Source organism: Denticeps clupeoides, chromosome 2, assembly GCF_900700375.1.
Source record: "Denticeps clupeoides chromosome 2, fDenClu1.1, whole genome shotgun sequence".
Classification (NCBI taxonomy): Eukaryota; Metazoa; Chordata; class Actinopteri; order Clupeiformes; family Denticipitidae; genus Denticeps; species Denticeps clupeoides.
Window position 1 is genome coordinate 27,628,831 of NC_041708.1, and position 17,696 is coordinate 27,646,526.

Here is a 17,696-nt window from a genome sequence, read left to right on the forward strand (position 1 = left end):
CATGGCCCTCCAGCGTCATCGCCCTGGACCTTCCCTACAACCCTGCACAGAGGGGCGGTAGTAGGCAGTAGCCCCGAATTGCTCCATGTGAATGCATGTGAATGCTCAGAGTGGAGAACCTCCCATTACACAACCAGACCTAAAGATTACACACTCTCATGCAACCTTAAACATTTGTTAAAAAACCGACCGAATTTAAACATTAATCAGTTCAGGATTCCAAAGTTAATTCGGAGGGTTGTTCAATTAACCAATTTAAGGATACACAACCACTGAGATTAAGCCTCGTTCTACATTCCATATTGACCCTGAACCGTTACGATGTTGTAAAGAAAGCCAACAAATGCGTCTCTTTTTGATAAAAAAAAACTGCACTTGCCCGTGCTTCGTACCGTTCTTATTACCTGTGAGCAGGTAATCGGCCGCCGCCTGAAGACGCGCGCTGCGCACCTGGGACTTTTCACAAGTTCCAGGCGGCGCCGTCTGCGCATGCGCAGCTCGACCAGGCCGAAACGCGCACATGAAACGTTCATAAAACCTACATGAAACGTTCATGTATAATGTCGTTTTTTTTAAAGCCCTAAAGCAGTTGCCTGCCTTCTGTGAGACTCGCATCCACTGCATGCGTATTACATTAATTTTCCATTTCGAGCTTATTTGCAAAAGCCTGGCCGAATATCTTAGTATTGAAAACAAATCAAGTGATATTATTTTCTATTATGGAGTTACTCAATTTCCAAAACCAATGCTAAAATTGCTAAAACAAAGTCTAAAATTGCTGGTTGCTGGTTGAAAGGGTCCACACTGACATTAATGAGCTTCTGGACTTTGCTAATTAAAAGGAATTCATGGGCCTTACAAGAGAGCTGTCAACTGATTTATCCCTAAAAACCAAAAAGGTTTATTAAAGGAAACATATAGTAAATAGGACTGCACAGGAAAAGCCCAAATACACAAACTTAAACAGAAGAAGTTAAAGTGGACTAAGGGGACACTATCATGGACATGGATTAATGGATGATTGTGAAATCAAGCGATGAATCATAAATCGGCACTGGCAAAGAAGATGATGGCTGAACTTTTGTCCATTCCGGCTCAATCATGATGTAGTGTTGCACGCCATATAAAAAAACAGGTGTGATGGCAACAATCACCAAAAATTGGGCCTAGTGGGTAACACACTCGCCTATGAACCAGAATACCCAGGTTCAAATCCCACTTACTACTATTGTGTCCCTGAGCAAGACAAATAACCCTAAAACTACTCCAGGGGGGGACTGTCCCTGTAACTACTGATTGTAAGTCGCTCTGGATAAGGGCGTCTGGTAAATGCTGTAAATGTAAAAGTTACAATTTTTGGATCTTCTTTTTTAGTTCAGTACACAACGCAATTTCCTCACCCGCTAGGCCACCACTGCCACATCACAGTGTCATCAGTATGAAGGTATTTGCACTGCCACTTGCCATGTCTGCCGTGAAAACCGTGGTGTTTCCTTAACAGATCTCCACAGTAAGACAGTTTATTATTAAATTCTAGCATTGGATTGAAGTGCATGATAGGCCGATATCCAAACACCAGTTATTATTATTGGAAATAAATGGATCGGTACATCCCTTACAGCAATTCAACTGTATCATGTTACCTTTTTTTAACCCTAAACTAATTGATACATCAAAAATGGAAAAACATTACTTAATACAGAAACAGGGCCTTATTGTACATAATATTTATTTTGAGACGAAACGCTGCTGCAGTGAAACTAATATGAACAGGTCCTGCTGTTACCAGTTTCCATGAAATAGATATGAAAAGATACAATACAAAAGTTACCCAAAAAGGTACATTTATTACAACAAAATATCATGTGATAAACATATGAATTAGAGGAAACGTGAGAAACCGATGGCAGAACTACCATCACAGCCGTCTATCTGCACATTTTAAATTTCATTTATTCCTTTTACAAATAATATTTTCAATTACCAGCTCATAATAAAAACCGGTGTTGTACAAGAGCAGGACAACCGAGATAAGGCCGAGCACAATGTCCATTTGGCTGTCATAAATACACCAGACTCATTTGGTATGAACTGTACAGGGGGGGCGGGGCAGGGGTCTATTCATTTTACAGAATTTACAATCAATAAAACGTTCAAATCATGAAACAATCCATCAATGAGGCAAGAATGTCTAAAATTATTAGAACACAACCACGTTAGTTCTGAAACTAAATATATATATTTATATATGTATATATTTAAAAAAAAAAATAAAAAATAGCTAAACACAACTCCAAAAACAAATGTTAATTTAAAAAATATGCAATAGTCAGGTTCCACTGGGGCTCACGAAGTGAGCTACGCAGTGTGCTATGAACAAGCTATGGACTCCAGTTGCTGCTCGGCCTCGGCCGCCATGGCGGCAGCCTGCAGCTGCTCAGTCTCGCTCTGCATCGTGCTGCCGGGGAGCTGCTTCTGCTCGCTGTGCATGTTGTTTTCGTGTCTTTTCAAGTCCGACGCCTTAGCGAACGCCTTGGTGCACGAGCCGCAGACGAAGGGCTTCTCGCCCCTGTGCCGTCGTTCGTGGTCCTTCAGGTGCGATTTGTGTTTGAAGGCCTTCTCACACATTTGGCAGCCAAAGGGTCGCTCGTTGCTGTGCACTCGCTCGTGCTTCTTCAGATCTGGCGCGCGCATGAAGGACTTCCCGCACACCTCGCACCGGTACGGCCTGAAGCCCGTGTGGATTTTCAGATGCTCCTTCAGATGGGCCTGGGTAGTGAAGGCTTTAGTGCAGATCTCGCAAATAAACGGCCGGTCGGCGGAATGGAGCTTCTCGTGCTTCCTCAGGCGATTCTCATCGATGAAGGTCTTTCCGCACACCTGGCAGGCGAGCTGTTCCCTGTGACCATACAGCAGGTACTCAAACTTCATATCAGCCGCTGCCGTCGTCCAGCCCGGTGGCTGCTCGTCCTTCACTTCCCCCATACTGTCCGCAAAACTCAGCGTTTGGGGAGCTGCCAGGTCCTTGGGCTCAGAATCCATGGGCTCCACCTCCTGGTCGTAGCACCCCACCTTATTGACCTCTTCGTTTGCTAGCTCCTTGAGGATGGCCTCCTGCACCCTCAAAGCACTGTTTGGAGATTTATCGAGTTCGTGATTAGCACTGGTCTCCTCAATGTCATCAGAGGAAGGGTCGTCTTGATCCCCTAGTACCTGCACGTCATTGTCCGGTTGAAGCGGCGCATCCTCTGCAGGAATTCCAATTTTAACAATGTCATATGAATATTTGTTATTTCTGTGGTCCCCCTTGTCGTCTGAAGACATGTCCCGTTTCTGCGTACAAAGCTTATCCAAAAAACGGATGCCAAGAATCTGTCCTGATGACATCATTAAATTCACATCTTTTTTCTTCACAGATATCTTAGCTGTGTACATATAATTCAGCACCTCTTCAAAAATGTCGGAGCGCAGAAAGTCGATCTCGATCACCGACGAGCTGTCAACCTCATGCTTCTTGAAAAGTTTCTTAAAGTAATTGCTGCAAGCGGCTAAGACGCAGCGGTGTGCCCGGAATTTAACATCTTCGACCACCACAGCAATGTCACAGTGTTCACCCTCCAACCGCTGCTCGTTCAGGATCTTCAGGAAAATGGTTTTGTGATCATCGTCAACATACTTCAAGGTCTCTGACATGTTGAAGAGGACACCTGCAACAGAGACAGAGCAGTCAACAACAAAAAAAACTCAAATCAATTAATATATTAACATAAAAAAACTGGAGATCGCGTTAACTTTACACTGGAACACACAGTTAATAACAACGCACATCCTCGAGCACGAGAAGTTAAAGAGCTCATGTCCTAAAGAACACAATTCCATGTGGAACCTTGAGAGCGCGGTACTTTTATTAGGCTGACAGCTCGACGCACGAAACCTTTCCCAGAGCGAGTGCACGACCAGACGGCTAATACGGCGAGACAAAAAAAACGCCAAGAACACACACAGTCCTCGCTTCATATCGATCGACCGATTCGGCGAGTTTGCAACGTGTGGGAATTCTTCAATTAAAGACAGGCTAGCTAGCATGCTAATCGTGTTAGCCACCCGCGGGGAGCATTTCCTCGCACCGGGGCAGTCAAATTCGAAGCAAAAGTGACCTAAACCGATGCGACACAATTTGTCGCTTTTTATTCGCAAAACACACAGCAGCGGGCGGTGTATTTAGGCTCAAAGCAGCCAAAAAAACCCAGCAGGTGTGCTAACGTCGCCGACTGTTTGTTATGCTAAGCGCCCACACCTAGGCAACCAGAACGGTTAGCAGTGAGGCTAACAGTAACGAAAGTGACGTTCGCAAGTGACGTTAAAAAGAAAACGAACGGAGACTTCGGCGATACATGAACGCGAACTACGAGTGTGGAGAAGAATCACGCCGCCCGGGCCGAGCGAATTAAAACAAGCCCGACGCTACCGCGCACAAGTTAGCCACAGCGGCTAGCGAGGCTAGCCAAAAAGCACGCTAGCGGACTCGAAACCGCGCCACGGGTCCACGTTAAAAGTCCCGATTCCGCCGGTCGCGCCGCGCCGCGCCGGCTCGGGGGGCGACGGGGGCGCGCGTCGCGGAGGACGCGCCGGGGCGCGGGCTGCACGGGCGAGGATTACATTGCTGGAGCGCGGGCGTCCCTCCTCCATGGCCGCGCGGACGGATGCACGTCTCCGCGGGGCCGGCGGCGCGCCGAGGCGAGCGGCCGTGAGCACTCCCGAGCGCGCGCGGCCATCCCGGCCAAACATTATGCAATAATTTATGGAGGCGCCGCGGCGCGCCGAAAATGCGCCTCTTACCTAAATTACGCTATTTTGGTCCACTAAGAAAGTCTCGGTGAAATGTCACACAGTCAGTGGAAAGGGAGACACACTTTTGTGTTTACGTTCGCGTGAGGACGAGCGCGGACGGAGAGGACGCGCTGCGCCAGCACGGAGCCGCAGAGTGCGAGCGGGCGGGCGCGCGCCTGCGCGCGCCTGCGCGCGCCCGTACGCCGCTGGCGCCGGCGACGCGGACGGGCTCGCCTGCCGCGACGGGCCGGTGTTCTGCCAGATTTTGCTGCCGCAGCGGAAATATTCGGTTGCGTCTGTCGGTGTTTGCTACGCTGCCAAAAATTCCTACCCGTGCTCCCGAATGGACGTCTGTATAATAATTTATGCTATAAAAATAACTTTCCTGTACTTTAGAGGGGCTGACAGACCTTTGCGCGTACTTTTATGCTGCCAGAAACTGCTTCCTCTAGTTTTTAGTGGAGTAGCAGATTTTTACACGTAATTTCTTGCTGCCAGAAACGGCTTCCTGTAGTTTTTAGCCTTTCTTGTGCAGAATGTGCTTTTGACACTTTTTTATTGTAAAAATTTGTTTGCAGCCACCCCCAAAGAAAATATTGATCATGCAGGCTGATACTGAATAGAATTGTATTGTATTGCATTAACAGTTCACAAATCGCCAGACATCGAATCGCTGCAAACTCGAAAACAATCCAATCCAGTCGTAGTAGTATAAGTGGAATAATGACGTTCTTTCACCAACAAAAACAACTTTCTCGACTCGTAATACGTGGACACGCAGGCCAGACATCTCAAAAGATGTTGTAATGCTTTTGTATCGAACAAATTTAATTCTAGGTTAAACAACATGTAACTCTACTCTACTCTAACTAAAGCAAAACCCACAGTTTAAAGTAGTCCCATCAAGCAAATGAAATACACGTTTACACCGAAGTTTAATGGTAGAATTTCCACCCATACGTACAGAATTCGAAATGCGTAAGAACGTAAACAGTATAATAACCTCGATGTGTCTAATGCAAGAAATAAACACAAATATAACAAATAATGTTTATGATAAACCACGTTAAAACTAACATATTAACATACAAGCGAGAGTGGCAAAAACGTTCTGCGTTTGGAGATTTGCGGCGCAATGTGGACGTGCGCATGCGCCGTAGCGCTCAGAAGCATTTCTTGGCAGGTAGCAAAAAAAGTCAGAACACCCGGCCGCCCTTACGCAAACGGCGGTGGATCGGAATGGCGCCGGGCGCGGGCCTCGGGAGCGAGCGGGCGGGCGGGCGCGGGTCCGGGGCGCGAAACCGGTGTCGCGAGCGGGAAACGGGAGCGCTCGTGGACGCGCCGAAACCAGGAGCGCGGTTATCGCACTACTTTTTCAGAACGGAAACACACGCACGAATAGCGCGAACGAACAAAGAACCAGGAGAATAGTGAATTATGCGGGGACAATTTGCTCGCGTCCGATTGATAACAAAAACCAACAAAACAAAAACGAATAGTGACTGCGTCGCTATAATAAACTCGGACTCTAATAAACTCTAATAAACCACGTTATTTTATTTATTTTTTTAAACTCAGCGCAATATTAGATCGCAGAAGGAAATTCTCCCGCTGTAATCCGCCTAAATGAGTCCTGTTCACATCACCTCGGACACTTCAACTCGTTTCTCTGCACAAAATTACCATTTGCACAAACATGCAACAGCGCTGTTGAACATTGTTATTTTAGCAGCCTGTTTTATTAAATCATACTTAATGTCTAACTCGGACGTACGCATGGTTGCAAATTACTTTTAAGCATTAATGCTGTTGCAAATGCAAACATTGTTACAGGGTTACATTAGCTCTATAGTGAAGTGAAAGTGATTGTCATTGTGAGACACTGCAGCACAGCACACGGTGACACAACGAAACGTGTTATCTGCTTTTAACATCACCCTTGGTGAGCAGTGGGCAGCCATGACAGATGGGTGGCACGTCAGTGGATCAGGATTCGAACCGGCAACCTTCTGATCACGGGGCCGCTTCCTTAACCGCTCAACCTCCACTGCCCCCAAGACCAGGTCCAACTGTCTCTTCAAGCTTTTTACCTTCTTCATTTCTCCTTAGCTTCGGAAGTCAGCAGTTTATTTATCCTCTGCCCCCTACACAGCTTTTCTAGTGCTTTCTACTTCTAGATATTTCAATCTATCTAATTCATGAAGCTAAATCCCAATAAGCCACATATAATGTAACATACATTCTGTTATTCACAAGATTATTATACATTAGAATATTCAACTCCTAAATCTTGTGCATTATATCTAAACATAAAGAAGCACAACGTGACAAATATATATTTATTGTTTTATTGGAGTTTTTTTGTGGGAAACACATTCAACATGGATGATCAGCAGCAGATGGCTGGACGTTCCAGGTGACCAGAGGAACAAGGACACAGACACACACAGTTTGGGCCGAGGGTTTTGCTATCCAGTCTGTACGGTTTAAGGCTTGAGTTGGCCACAGTGGGCTGGATTGGTTTCTAGGATGGATTTAATAATGGGACAAAAAGGACACATACAACCGTAACACAAATTTGATTCTTGGCCATTTACACAAGCAGCAGTCCATCAGTCAGTCAGCGTAGCCTTCTCATAAACACCAACATAAAATGAGGGCAAACCAAAGAAGGAAAAAAGAACTTACTGTTAATTGGAAGACACAAAAAAAAAATTCAACAAAGTTAAATTATTACAAAAGCTGAAATATGCATTATATTCACATTTTTAATGTAATATTCAATTTGGGCAAAATAGAAAATAATATATCATACTGTAATAATGAGTGATGCAGAGCATGACATAATGAATGGCACATCTATTGCATGATTAAATATTGTGTGCTCATACAGGTAAAGCCTATTTGTTTCACTTGGAGTGCACATGAGTCTAATAAATACAATTTTGCCGTCTATGCCATTAATACTTTTTAAATTGTTTAACCACATACATTCTTCTTCTGTTTGGCTGAGTGCGCAGGTAGAGTAAAATGTACACAGTATTGTATTTTTTAAATACAAAAATGAAGAATTGTTCCCTTTTTCATGCAATATACATGATCCAATGATGGACTGGACTGCCTCATGGGTCTGTAAGCTTGAGTTGGTGTGAGGGTGTGGTGTGAGGGTGTGGTTAGTCCAGCAGTGCTTGGATGAAGTAATATCCATTCCTTTCTGGTGGAGTTGGCAAGATCGGCTTCCCTCAAGCGTCCTCAGTCCCGTAAGGAGTGAAATACAAGTTCTACGTGTGATGTCTTAATCCTGCAACACATAAAAAAGTGTCTTGTGAATGACTGCACAATACAATACCTCACATGTACACATCAAATTGTATTTAAAATGCAATCAAAATGTTTTAATCGCTTCAGACTGACTGTACTGATTTATTCGTGAAACTACACCAGCAATACACCCAATTAAAAGAGCATACTGTGCAAAATCATGTTTTCAGTGTAAATAGTAAGGAACTATGTGTGACAACAACATGAATGTATATGACTGAGATGTCCTTATTACCCCAAGTCTTCAGTGCACTACACATCAAAAGTGACTTCTCATAGTGGGAAACCATCACAATGAACCGATTTTGCACGAAATGCTCATTAAAAAAAACATTATTATTATTAGTAGTAGTATTAATAGTCATCATAGATGAAACCATAAAAGGCTGCATGCAACAACATAACAAAAGAGCAGCCAACAGCCAGGCATATGTAAACATGCTTTCATGAAGGCATTTGTGACAATAAGGAATAAGCTAGCCGCATTACCTCTAAGAATGGTGGCTTTAACTTTGAACTCCTTCATATATCGGACTTTTATCGATCAAGGTACTCTGAACAGCGATTTAAAATACCCACCCGACGAATTACCACCATTGTCCAGCAGAGTGCACTGTATCCATTTCACAGAATCTGAGTATTGTTGGCTCTATGTTCATCGTATTAGAGGAACGCTTAAATAATTACGAAACAACAACAACTCCCTTATTGTCTTATTGTGAATGAAGAATGAAAACTGCAAAAGAAAGCTGAGGATTAGCATCAAGGCTTTGAGATGCATGTAACGGAGTGATGGAGAAAGCCCTGGAGGTTTGACAGGAAGTCTGAAGTGGGTTATGCTACACAGATGCAAAGGTTAGGAAGTGGAAGCTCAAAGCGGTCCCCCCAGGTTAGCAACGTGGTGGTGAACAGAGTCTAGCGGGGGAGGACCAACAGGCAACCAGCAGGCCAGACGGAGCTGTGCCTTTGGCGTCTCTGCCGTCCCCTTACCTGCGGTCACTCTTCCCCCTCCACGGGCGTTATCTCAGTCTCTTTATGGACCACTACTTTGGTCACTGACATGTCGGGATGCTGCTCTTTGGCTTCCTTAATAGCCTGAGCCAGGGCCTATCTCAAAGGGAGCACGAGAGTCAGAAAGGTGGACATCTCACTGTGTGTCTGGGAGCGTGTTTATATCGAGAGGAAGAGGAAGCCTGCGTCTCTCACCTCGTCATGGTCGATGTCTGCATCCCCTGAGATTACGATTCTCTTCTCAATCCTGGTCTCTGAGATGCCTCCTCTCACAGTCTATTAAATAAGCAAAGAAATGGAAAATACGTTCAGGCGCATAAACGCCTTCCGCACCCCCCACGCAGCTTCCCTCTTTCATTGAAAAGCAAGGATTTGGTCCAACCTTGGTGATATGCGTGGTTGTGGTGGTACTCGTCGTTTCCGACGTGATGGTCTGGGCGCTCATTAGAATTCCAGGGTCTGCGTCACTGTCCATGTCTCCCTGTCACGTGAGGAGAATCAAGTTATTAGTTTAGCATGGTTGAATAATTCATATACACAGATTAGTTCTGGTTCCAAAATCTGATAGGTCGAGTCCCATTCAGGGTACCATTGATCACATGTTAATGTACCTAATGTTACTAGTCAGATATTATTTCTTGGCATAAGAGTAATTAGTGATGATAATTAAATTTAGTTGATTAGCTATTGGATGGAGTCCATGGGGCAGTGGTGGCCTAGAGTTTACTGCTCGCCTGGTCCCTCCATCTCTGAAGGTAAAAGGAAAACATTCATCTAGACTCTTCTCCGTCTTGGCCCCTTGGTGGTGGAATGAACTTCCCCTCGAGGTCAGAACAGCTCAGTCACTGAGCACCTTCAAACGGCAGCTCAAGACCTTCCTCTTTAAAGAATATTTAGATTAAATTGTAACTTTCTTGTTGTCGAACTTGTGTACAGAATCTACAACAGAGTGAATAAAAAGATGTATTCATAGTTGGGGTCCTAGTGAACCGGAATTGATCTCTTCATCGATGGTAAAGCACGTTGTAAGTCTCTCTGGATAAGGGCGTCTGCCAAATGCCGTAAATGTAAATGTAAATGTAAATGTAAGAAAGCGGCCCCGTAATCAGAAGGTTGCTGATTCAAATCCCGAGCTGCCAAGGTGCCACTGAGGTGCCACTGAGCAAAGCGCCGTCCCCACACACTGCTCCCCGGGCGTCTGTCAGTGCCCACTGCTCAACAAGGTTGATAGTTAAAAGGAGAGGACACATTTTGTTGTGTCACCGTGTGCTGTGCTGCAGTGTTTCACAATGACAATCACTTCACTTTCACTTTCCAATAATAAATGCATCAATGCAATAATCCAATCAAGCCACCGATGTCCTTCTCTATCCTTCTCTGTCCTTGATAAAATCACATGACTTGTCATGGCTCATTGATAGTGGAGTTATGTGGAGTAAGTCATGAATTAGATGTACAGGTGCTATGTTTGGTATTAAAAACAATATTATAAGTGGCTGTTTAGCAGGATGCATCGATTCGTAACATTGTTCATCTGGTGACTGGAGGGTTAATGCCGTGCCGCACACTCCCCAAGCACCACTCATTAAAATGCATGCACTGTGCCCACTGACTGTTCATGACACCAGTACCTGCAGCGACTCGAATGTGGTGGTCTTCATTTCCGTGTGGATGACGGGCACTTCCTGAACCATCGGCTTCTCCGTATCCTCCGCTAGCAGGCTGCTGAAGGTCTTGACCTCGGTGTGCAGCACGGAGGAAAGCTAAGGAAGGAGACAGAGGGATGGGATCAGAGGGCGGTGGAGGGGGGGGTTCTGTTTTTCTTTAATCAGTTGCATCATATTCTATTGCAGTACGCCACACCTTGCAGGTACAAGAAAACTAATGCAACATTTCAAACCAATTCAACAAATACCTGACTTCAAGGTTTTTTTATTATAGTACAGTTATGTCAAAAACCCAGCAATAGATCTACAAATAGACAAAGTATTTAAATTATTGACAATTTCACCCTTTTCATTAGGTAACTGTTCCTTTCAGATGGAAACACCAAATGATAACAATATCTTTCCAATTCATTCCAAAATGATTAATCTAAATAGCTGCACAGCTTGGACTGCATCTGCTTCTGCATCTGTGTGTAATCCAGTGAGAAACATGTTTCTGTTGACTGACACTTTTGCGGGAAGACACACAGATCGGTGCATAATTCAGCTGGCAGCGTTGGTGTGAAAAAATGTTGAACTGATGATCTAACTGCGAGGCTGCCCACTACAATACTACAATCAAAACAAACAAACAGCTAATTCTTTTTAAATTGATTTTTTTTGCATAGCTCTCGCATGGAAACAGCCAAAAATTGGTGCAAAAACACAAAAATGACAATCAAATTCATTTAGAGTAAATATTAGTGCAGCAAAAATTGCCACATACAGTACAGGCCAAAAGTTTGGACACACCTTGTCATTCAATGTGATTTCTTTATTTTCATGACCATTTACATTGGTAGATTCTCACTGAAGGCATCAAAACTATGAATGAACACATGTGGAGTTATGTACTTAACAAAAAGTGGAGACCTGGCCTCCACAGTCACCGGACCTGAACCCAGTCGAGATGGTTTGGGGTGAGCTGGACCGCAGAGTGAAGGCAAAGGGGCCAACAAGTGCTAAACACCTCTGGGAACTCCTTCAAGACTGTTGGAAAACCATTTCAGGTGACGAACTCTTGAAGCTCATCGAGAGAATGTAGAATATAAAACATGTTTTAAGTTGTTGCAAGTTAAGTAAACAAAGTTATAAACCAAGCAGATATCTTTGCTATTTTAAGCTATTTAAAGCAATGAGCTTTGGCTGCAATGACAGCATTTTTCTCAACCACCTAATATTAGACAATGGGGATGGATTTTCCCAGCAGTCCTGAAAGAGATCTGTGTCAAACATGTTTAAAATGATATGCAAAGCAGTCATGAATGTAAAGAGAAGCGACTCTGAAGATTCATGAAATACTTTCTTTTTCTTTAGATAGCACTTGCCATAGTCTTCACAGCTTCCACAGAGTCGGTGTGTCGAAACCTTAAACAGTTATTGTACTGGCCTCCAGATCTGACTGAACAGTAAATAAACTTGAATAATTTAGAATACACTCCACAGTGTATAGGTTTCTGTATAGTGATTTGCAGCCCTGTATGTGTTACATCAAGTATGTGTTACATACAAACCACTCTGCAGGAGGACAGAGGGAAGAACATCAGGACAAAGTCTGCACAGCCATACACAAACATCCACAGATCACTTGAGGAACTGAGGAACAACACTTGTGGGGAAAAAGGATCCAACTGGGTGGCCTGTAGGGCAGGGCAGGGCAGGGCAGGGCAGGGGGTGATTTGGGGGTTGCCTCCTTGAGAAGCTTATCACTTTCTACCTCCATATTGATGCCCTCGTTCTGCTCTGCCACCTTCATGGGAGAAGAGGGGGCCATATTGGGTGACTGGTCCCCAGACCCGGGTTCGTCATCGCTGGACATTGAGAAGCTCTCACCCCCTGACTCGCTGTCAGTGGACACTGCTGGGGCTGCAGTGGCCGCCGTAGGGGACAGCGGGCCATTGAAGTTGGCTGAGGCCACGCTCGCAGAATCACTAGTGGCACCGCTGGACTCGGATTCATTGTCGGACTCGGGTTCCTCAAGTTCCTCTGGCTGCTCAGACTGAGAATCAGTCTCTACCTGTACTGGCTTCTCTTGTGGTGCCTGCTCCTGGGTCTTATCTTCTGACTCGTCCACTTCTGGGTTCGGTGACTCCTTTGACATTGTCTTTTCAGGACTGTCTGACAGCTGCAAGAGACACATAAACACACTCCCAAATCAGGGCTCTGCAGCTTCAGCATCGCCAAGACAAAAGATAGGTAAGGTGACAATGTTCAGCATAAATAAACCTCCAGAACACGGAGGTTGCATCAGATATGCAGGTGATGTGTTCACATTGTTAAACAAAAGAAAAACACAAGGCCGTCTAACAACAAAAATGATGACTCCCCATGAATCTGTCATCCGTTAACGGCCAGAGAAAAGACAGTAAAGATGAACGATGGTGACAACAGATGTCTGACAAAGACAAAAGCAAAAGCAACTCTACCACACCAAAGAACATGGGGACCTGAAGAAGTGCAAGCAGCAACGCATGCACTTGAGCAGGCACCGGTCTGTCAAAGCTATATTATTTAAATGGAATGAGTGGCCACCTTCACAAAGGCCTGACTATGCGCAGAGGAGGCTGCCCTTCCCCTGGTGCCGATCTCTCGGGCCGACTGTAAGAGAGCGGTGAGCTCTGGAGACATCTCGTCAAACGTGGGCTTAGGCTAGCAGACAAGAGAGATGAACAGTCAACACACCAGTGCAGAGGTTGGTCAAGGACACACACATAGACATATATGAACACAAATTACAGAATACGACAAGGTTTTGACAGGACCAGGTTCTGACAGCCGGGGTCATTCATGGGTTATTCATAAGAGCGTGGACTACACAAGACACCAGTCAGCGGTAGAGTTCCAATGGTCCCAAAAGTTGGACAGCTAAAAAGCACAAACAAAGCAAACCTTCACCCAGATTTCCTGTTTACAGCATTGCACAGAAGTACGTACACTCGCCAGCCACATTATTAAAAATACCTACAATATCCCCATATTTAAAAGTGTAAGAGATATAGCCTGTATCCTGATAACACTCACTGAATCAATTAAAGTCACGTTTCCAAGAAATTCTGAATATACAGTTTCTCTTTGAAATAACGGATGCCCACCCCCCATAAATCCCTCAATATGTGGCTACTCCCACTAATAAGGGAACATACAGTACACGCCAAATGTTTGGACACACCTTCTCATACAATGCGTTTTTCTATGCTTTCGACTTTCTATGCTTTCACCCTGTCAAATAAAAACTTAAGTTGTTAACAATTATAAGATCCTATAGGAGTTTGTATTGCCTGGCCTATACAATGATTGACCAATAACGCTGAAAACCTAAAACCAAACAGGTTTTTGCCTATATATATGAGTGGGGAAACTTCAGGGCCATACATGACATTTTTGTTAAATGGAAATACATATGCTATCACATGAAAGCCAAAAAAGGTAGATCAAGGTACATTTATGTTTGGGCATGAGATATCACATACGCCTTTTGGTTCTTCTCTTCAATATACAAGGTGGAGATATACAGAGTAGGTACTTCTCATAAAGTGGCTGGAGGTGAGTGTACAAAGTTCATGGCTTGTGATGCATGAATTTTAAAATTTCTTTCCAGAGCCAGACCAAGAACCTAAGAATGAATCCTCTTATGAATAGGGCCCATATCATTCCAACATCAAGCAGAAGACACATCAGAGAGCAAAAACTGAAAGTGGAAGTACCAGGCAGGCATTTTGAAGCCAATGTGAAAATTCCTGTACCTTGCAGTAAGGAACCGGCAAACAAATAAATGAAGCCTTTGTGTGTATTTTCAGGTTAAAATAAAGGTGAGCTTGGTGCTCACAGAGTTAAATGCTGCATCAAAAAAGCGTGAGTGACACCAAATACCACATTGAGGTATTTGTGTCAGGAAAAAAAAAGTGCAAACCATATAGAAAGGGCATACCCAAGACTTTCATTAAAACATTTAGTCTTGCAGCAAAGCACTGGCTTTGGTATTGCAGCCATTTTTAAAGCCAGGCCTATGTAGCTTGGGGAGGAAGTGGCTTATGGGGAATCTTAGCGTAGGATTGTGGGTATTAGTGCTGTCGTCATACTACCACTCTGGCTGTGGGAGAGGTTTTGGTTAAAATGGACATGGGCCCAGGACTCAGTCGAAGCTCTGCAGGGGACTTGGCAGGTGATCTGAGGGGAGATCTGAGCAGGGGCGAGGATCGGCCCCTCAGCGTGGATTCGGGCAAGAGCGCAAGCTCGGCCCGCTTTGACTCGGGTAGCTCCTCGTTGGAGGTCACAGACACCACCATCCTCCCTAGGCCTGGGGTGGGTTCAGAGGGCGAGGGCGTCCGGGCTTCCTTGATGGTTATCATTGGTGCTTTACCCTCTGTGGATGTAAGCTCAGACACGTCGGACTCGGGGTCCACGGGGATGATCTTCACGGCAGTGGCCGTCTGATCAGGGATCTTCTTCAGAGAGTACAAAGGGGATGGCAGGTCTCCATCTTTGTTGTGAGTTGTCATGGTGACGATCTTCCCAGATACTGTGTCATACGACTTGCCCAAGGTGTAGGTCTTTTCTCGTACCACTTCTGTTTTGACTGTGACCTCTGTGTGGAAACTCTCGTTGGTTTTGATGTCCTCTCTGAGTGCGCCGCCAGCCACTGTGTTAGTCGCGGTCACTATTTCGACAAAATTTTTCTTTTCTGCTACCTTAGGAGGGACTTTGCTTACTATTACCCACCCATCAGAATCCTACATACAAGATACAAAGACTGCAGTTAGCCAGGACTTCTTCAAGAAGAAGTCAGCTGTTCTTAAAGCCAGTGGAAGTCTTAGGTGTGAAAAAGATGAACATTCACTCAAACATCATGTTGTCACTGTTACCATTAGCATCAAAATTAGCACTTGGCTTTAAGAAATGCTAGAGAATTACAATGTGAAAGACAAAAATATAAATATTATTATACACAGACTCGACGAATTACCAGCGCAAGAAGTGAAAATAAGAAATTGACTCTTAAAAAACATGGATACTGTGCTGGTGGACTCACCCTGTGATGCAGCTGTCAGTGCATTTCAGCCAAGTGCAAGTCTGGTCCTAAAATTATTCTGCAACCAACCAGCAGGGGCACTAGACCTGTGGTGGCTTAACGCTTATATAATATTCAAGGACATATTTTCCCGGCACTATATGAAATGTAGTGGATGAGAAATATTCAGGAATGTCATAGAATTAACGTTTTCAGGATTTAAAGAAATAAATACAACTTTTCGGTATCAAGGATCAGAGGCTTGGATTTTTGGTTGGTATATAATCATTTCTGAAACGCAAACTTGACAAAAAACATACATTTAAAAAAAAAAGGTAAAGGTATGACTGACTTTTCTCACTCAGCCTACTTCTGATTTCTACACAATTTAAACCACACAGCCAGGTGAAATGTAACTCATGGCCTGCTCCTATTACCACCTAATTTTGCTGCTGACATGTTAGGAACCGGCGTGAGGTTTTTCCTGCAAGTTCTCCTGTAACAGCTGGGGTAATGTTTGGAGTTAATGCTTTATGTTTCTTATGTTTTTCTACTAGTGCACATTTTAAACCCCACTAACAGCTGTGAGGAAGATAATTTGACACGTACCACAGAAGTTTTCGTTTCCAACATCGTGTCCTTTATTTCTGACGATCCGGCGGCTTCGGCCACTGTGTCCTCTGCTTTTGTATCCTCTTTGGTCTTTTTGAAATACAAAGAGCTCCGGTAAAAATACAGAAAATGGCTTAAAGGCAGATGCAGTGCACTGTCTGTATCAAATTATGTATTCTGCTTGATTTTACTTCTTGTGAAACATCTCTTTCATAATGAGCTGAGTCTTCAGGCGTTGCTTTCAAATTCATGCATGCAGTCCCATATTCATTACTTGAATACTATATATAACAAGTATATATAAGATTATATTACAGGCAATATTTAGGCATAATTAATGTTATAAAGTCTGTACCCATGACAAATGAAGCAGGACGTTCCTATTCCTTTTAAAACAAATATGGGAAAATGTTTAATCCATATATTTTACAGCTGAGTTCCCTCTACAAAAAAAATCAGAATTATGTTCTTCTGTTTTTTTTTGGCTAATTATATACTTCATTTGGGTTTCTCCATTTCATGGTCCCTTGCATTCATATATACAGGGATACATGATCCCTGTGAACACTGTGACTTCATCCACTTCTCTGGATTTTTCTGTCTTCATGCTGCATAACAAATACCATCCTAAGGCTTATACAGGAAAGGAAAGACTTAAAATCTCCTTCCCATACTGCCACAGCTTCATCACACAAATGTATTCAAACACTGACTTACTTCCTCAGGCACAAGGGGCTCAATCATGGGGGCTTCGTCAAGCCGTGGCGAGCGAAGCGGAGAAGATGACAGTCGTTTCTCCCACTCTGTAAGGCCAGATTTTTCTGCTCCCTGCTCCAGGAAGGTCCTCTTAAGTTCGCTGATGTTGGTCTGGTGTTTTATCAGGTCATCAGGCATATTTTCCAATTCCTGATGTGTTAAAAGCACAGGAGTTACCCTTTCACATATAAAATGTTGAAAAGACAAGGTCTGCAAAGCTTACAACTGGTATTTTTATTTTTTGCTACGTTTCACATTGACACAACATTGCAGCATAACTAGGATTAGCACCCCCCTCCAGTTAAAAATCTAAGTAGCCCAGTCTCATTCTCCAAAGAGAACAATTTTATTGCTTTATATTCCACAGTGAAATTACTTTTCTGAGAGGTTTCTGAGCGATGCATGATGCTGATGACTTAAGGCAGTGCCATTTGCACCATAGATTTCAGCAA

At 44.0% G+C, this 17,696-nt stretch overlaps 2 protein-coding genes across 11 annotated transcripts in view; both read right to left on the reverse strand.

Moving 5' to 3' along the window:
- Positions 1–1,827: 1,827 nt before the first annotated feature.
- zbtb14 (zinc finger and BTB domain containing 14) lies at positions 1,828–4,979 on the reverse strand. 3 transcript variants are annotated; one of them, XM_028969643.1, is made up of 2 exons: positions 4,840–4,979; positions 1,828–3,707 (listed from the first exon to the last, which is right to left on the reverse strand). In XM_028969643.1, exon 2 carries the CDS (start codon positions 3,691–3,693, stop codon positions 2,371–2,373), a length of 1,323 nt encoding a protein of 440 aa, XP_028825476.1. In that variant the 5' UTR covers positions 3,694–3,707; positions 4,840–4,979; the 3' UTR covers positions 1,828–2,370. The 3 variants fall into 3 exon arrangements, with proteins under 3 accessions (XP_028825476.1, XP_028825475.1, XP_028825474.1); XM_028969642.1 differs by lacking the exon at positions 4,840–4,979 and adding an exon at positions 4,660–4,746; XM_028969641.1 differs by lacking the exon at positions 4,840–4,979 and adding an exon at positions 3,810–4,653.
- A 2,185-nt stretch (positions 4,980–7,164) lies between these two features.
- The window catches only part of epb41l3a (erythrocyte membrane protein band 4.1-like 3a), a 45,218-nt gene continuing 34,686 nt past the window's right edge, over positions 7,165–17,696 (reverse strand). For 4 of the 8 annotated variants that reach the window (XM_028964640.1, XM_028964634.1, XM_028964646.1 and 1 more), the window contains 10 exons: positions 17,206–17,394; positions 16,486–16,578; positions 14,948–15,598; positions 13,401–13,517; positions 12,886–12,993; positions 10,794–10,925; positions 9,545–9,643; positions 9,358–9,438; positions 9,142–9,258; positions 7,165–8,131 (listed from right to left, as the gene is read on the reverse strand). In XM_028964640.1, coding sequence (XP_028820473.1) covers positions 9,148–9,258; positions 9,358–9,438; positions 9,545–9,643; positions 10,794–10,925; positions 12,886–12,993; positions 13,401–13,517; positions 14,948–15,598; positions 16,486–16,578; positions 17,206–17,394 — 1,581 coding nt within the window. In that variant the 3' untranslated portion in view covers positions 7,165–8,131; positions 9,142–9,147. The remainder of the gene's footprint in view (positions 8,132–9,141; positions 9,259–9,357; positions 9,439–9,544; positions 9,644–10,793; positions 10,926–12,885; positions 12,994–13,400; positions 13,518–14,947; positions 15,599–16,485; positions 16,579–17,205; positions 17,395–17,696) is intronic. The other 4 variants (XM_028964627.1, XM_028964660.1, XM_028964666.1 and 1 more) reach the window with 4 other exon arrangements.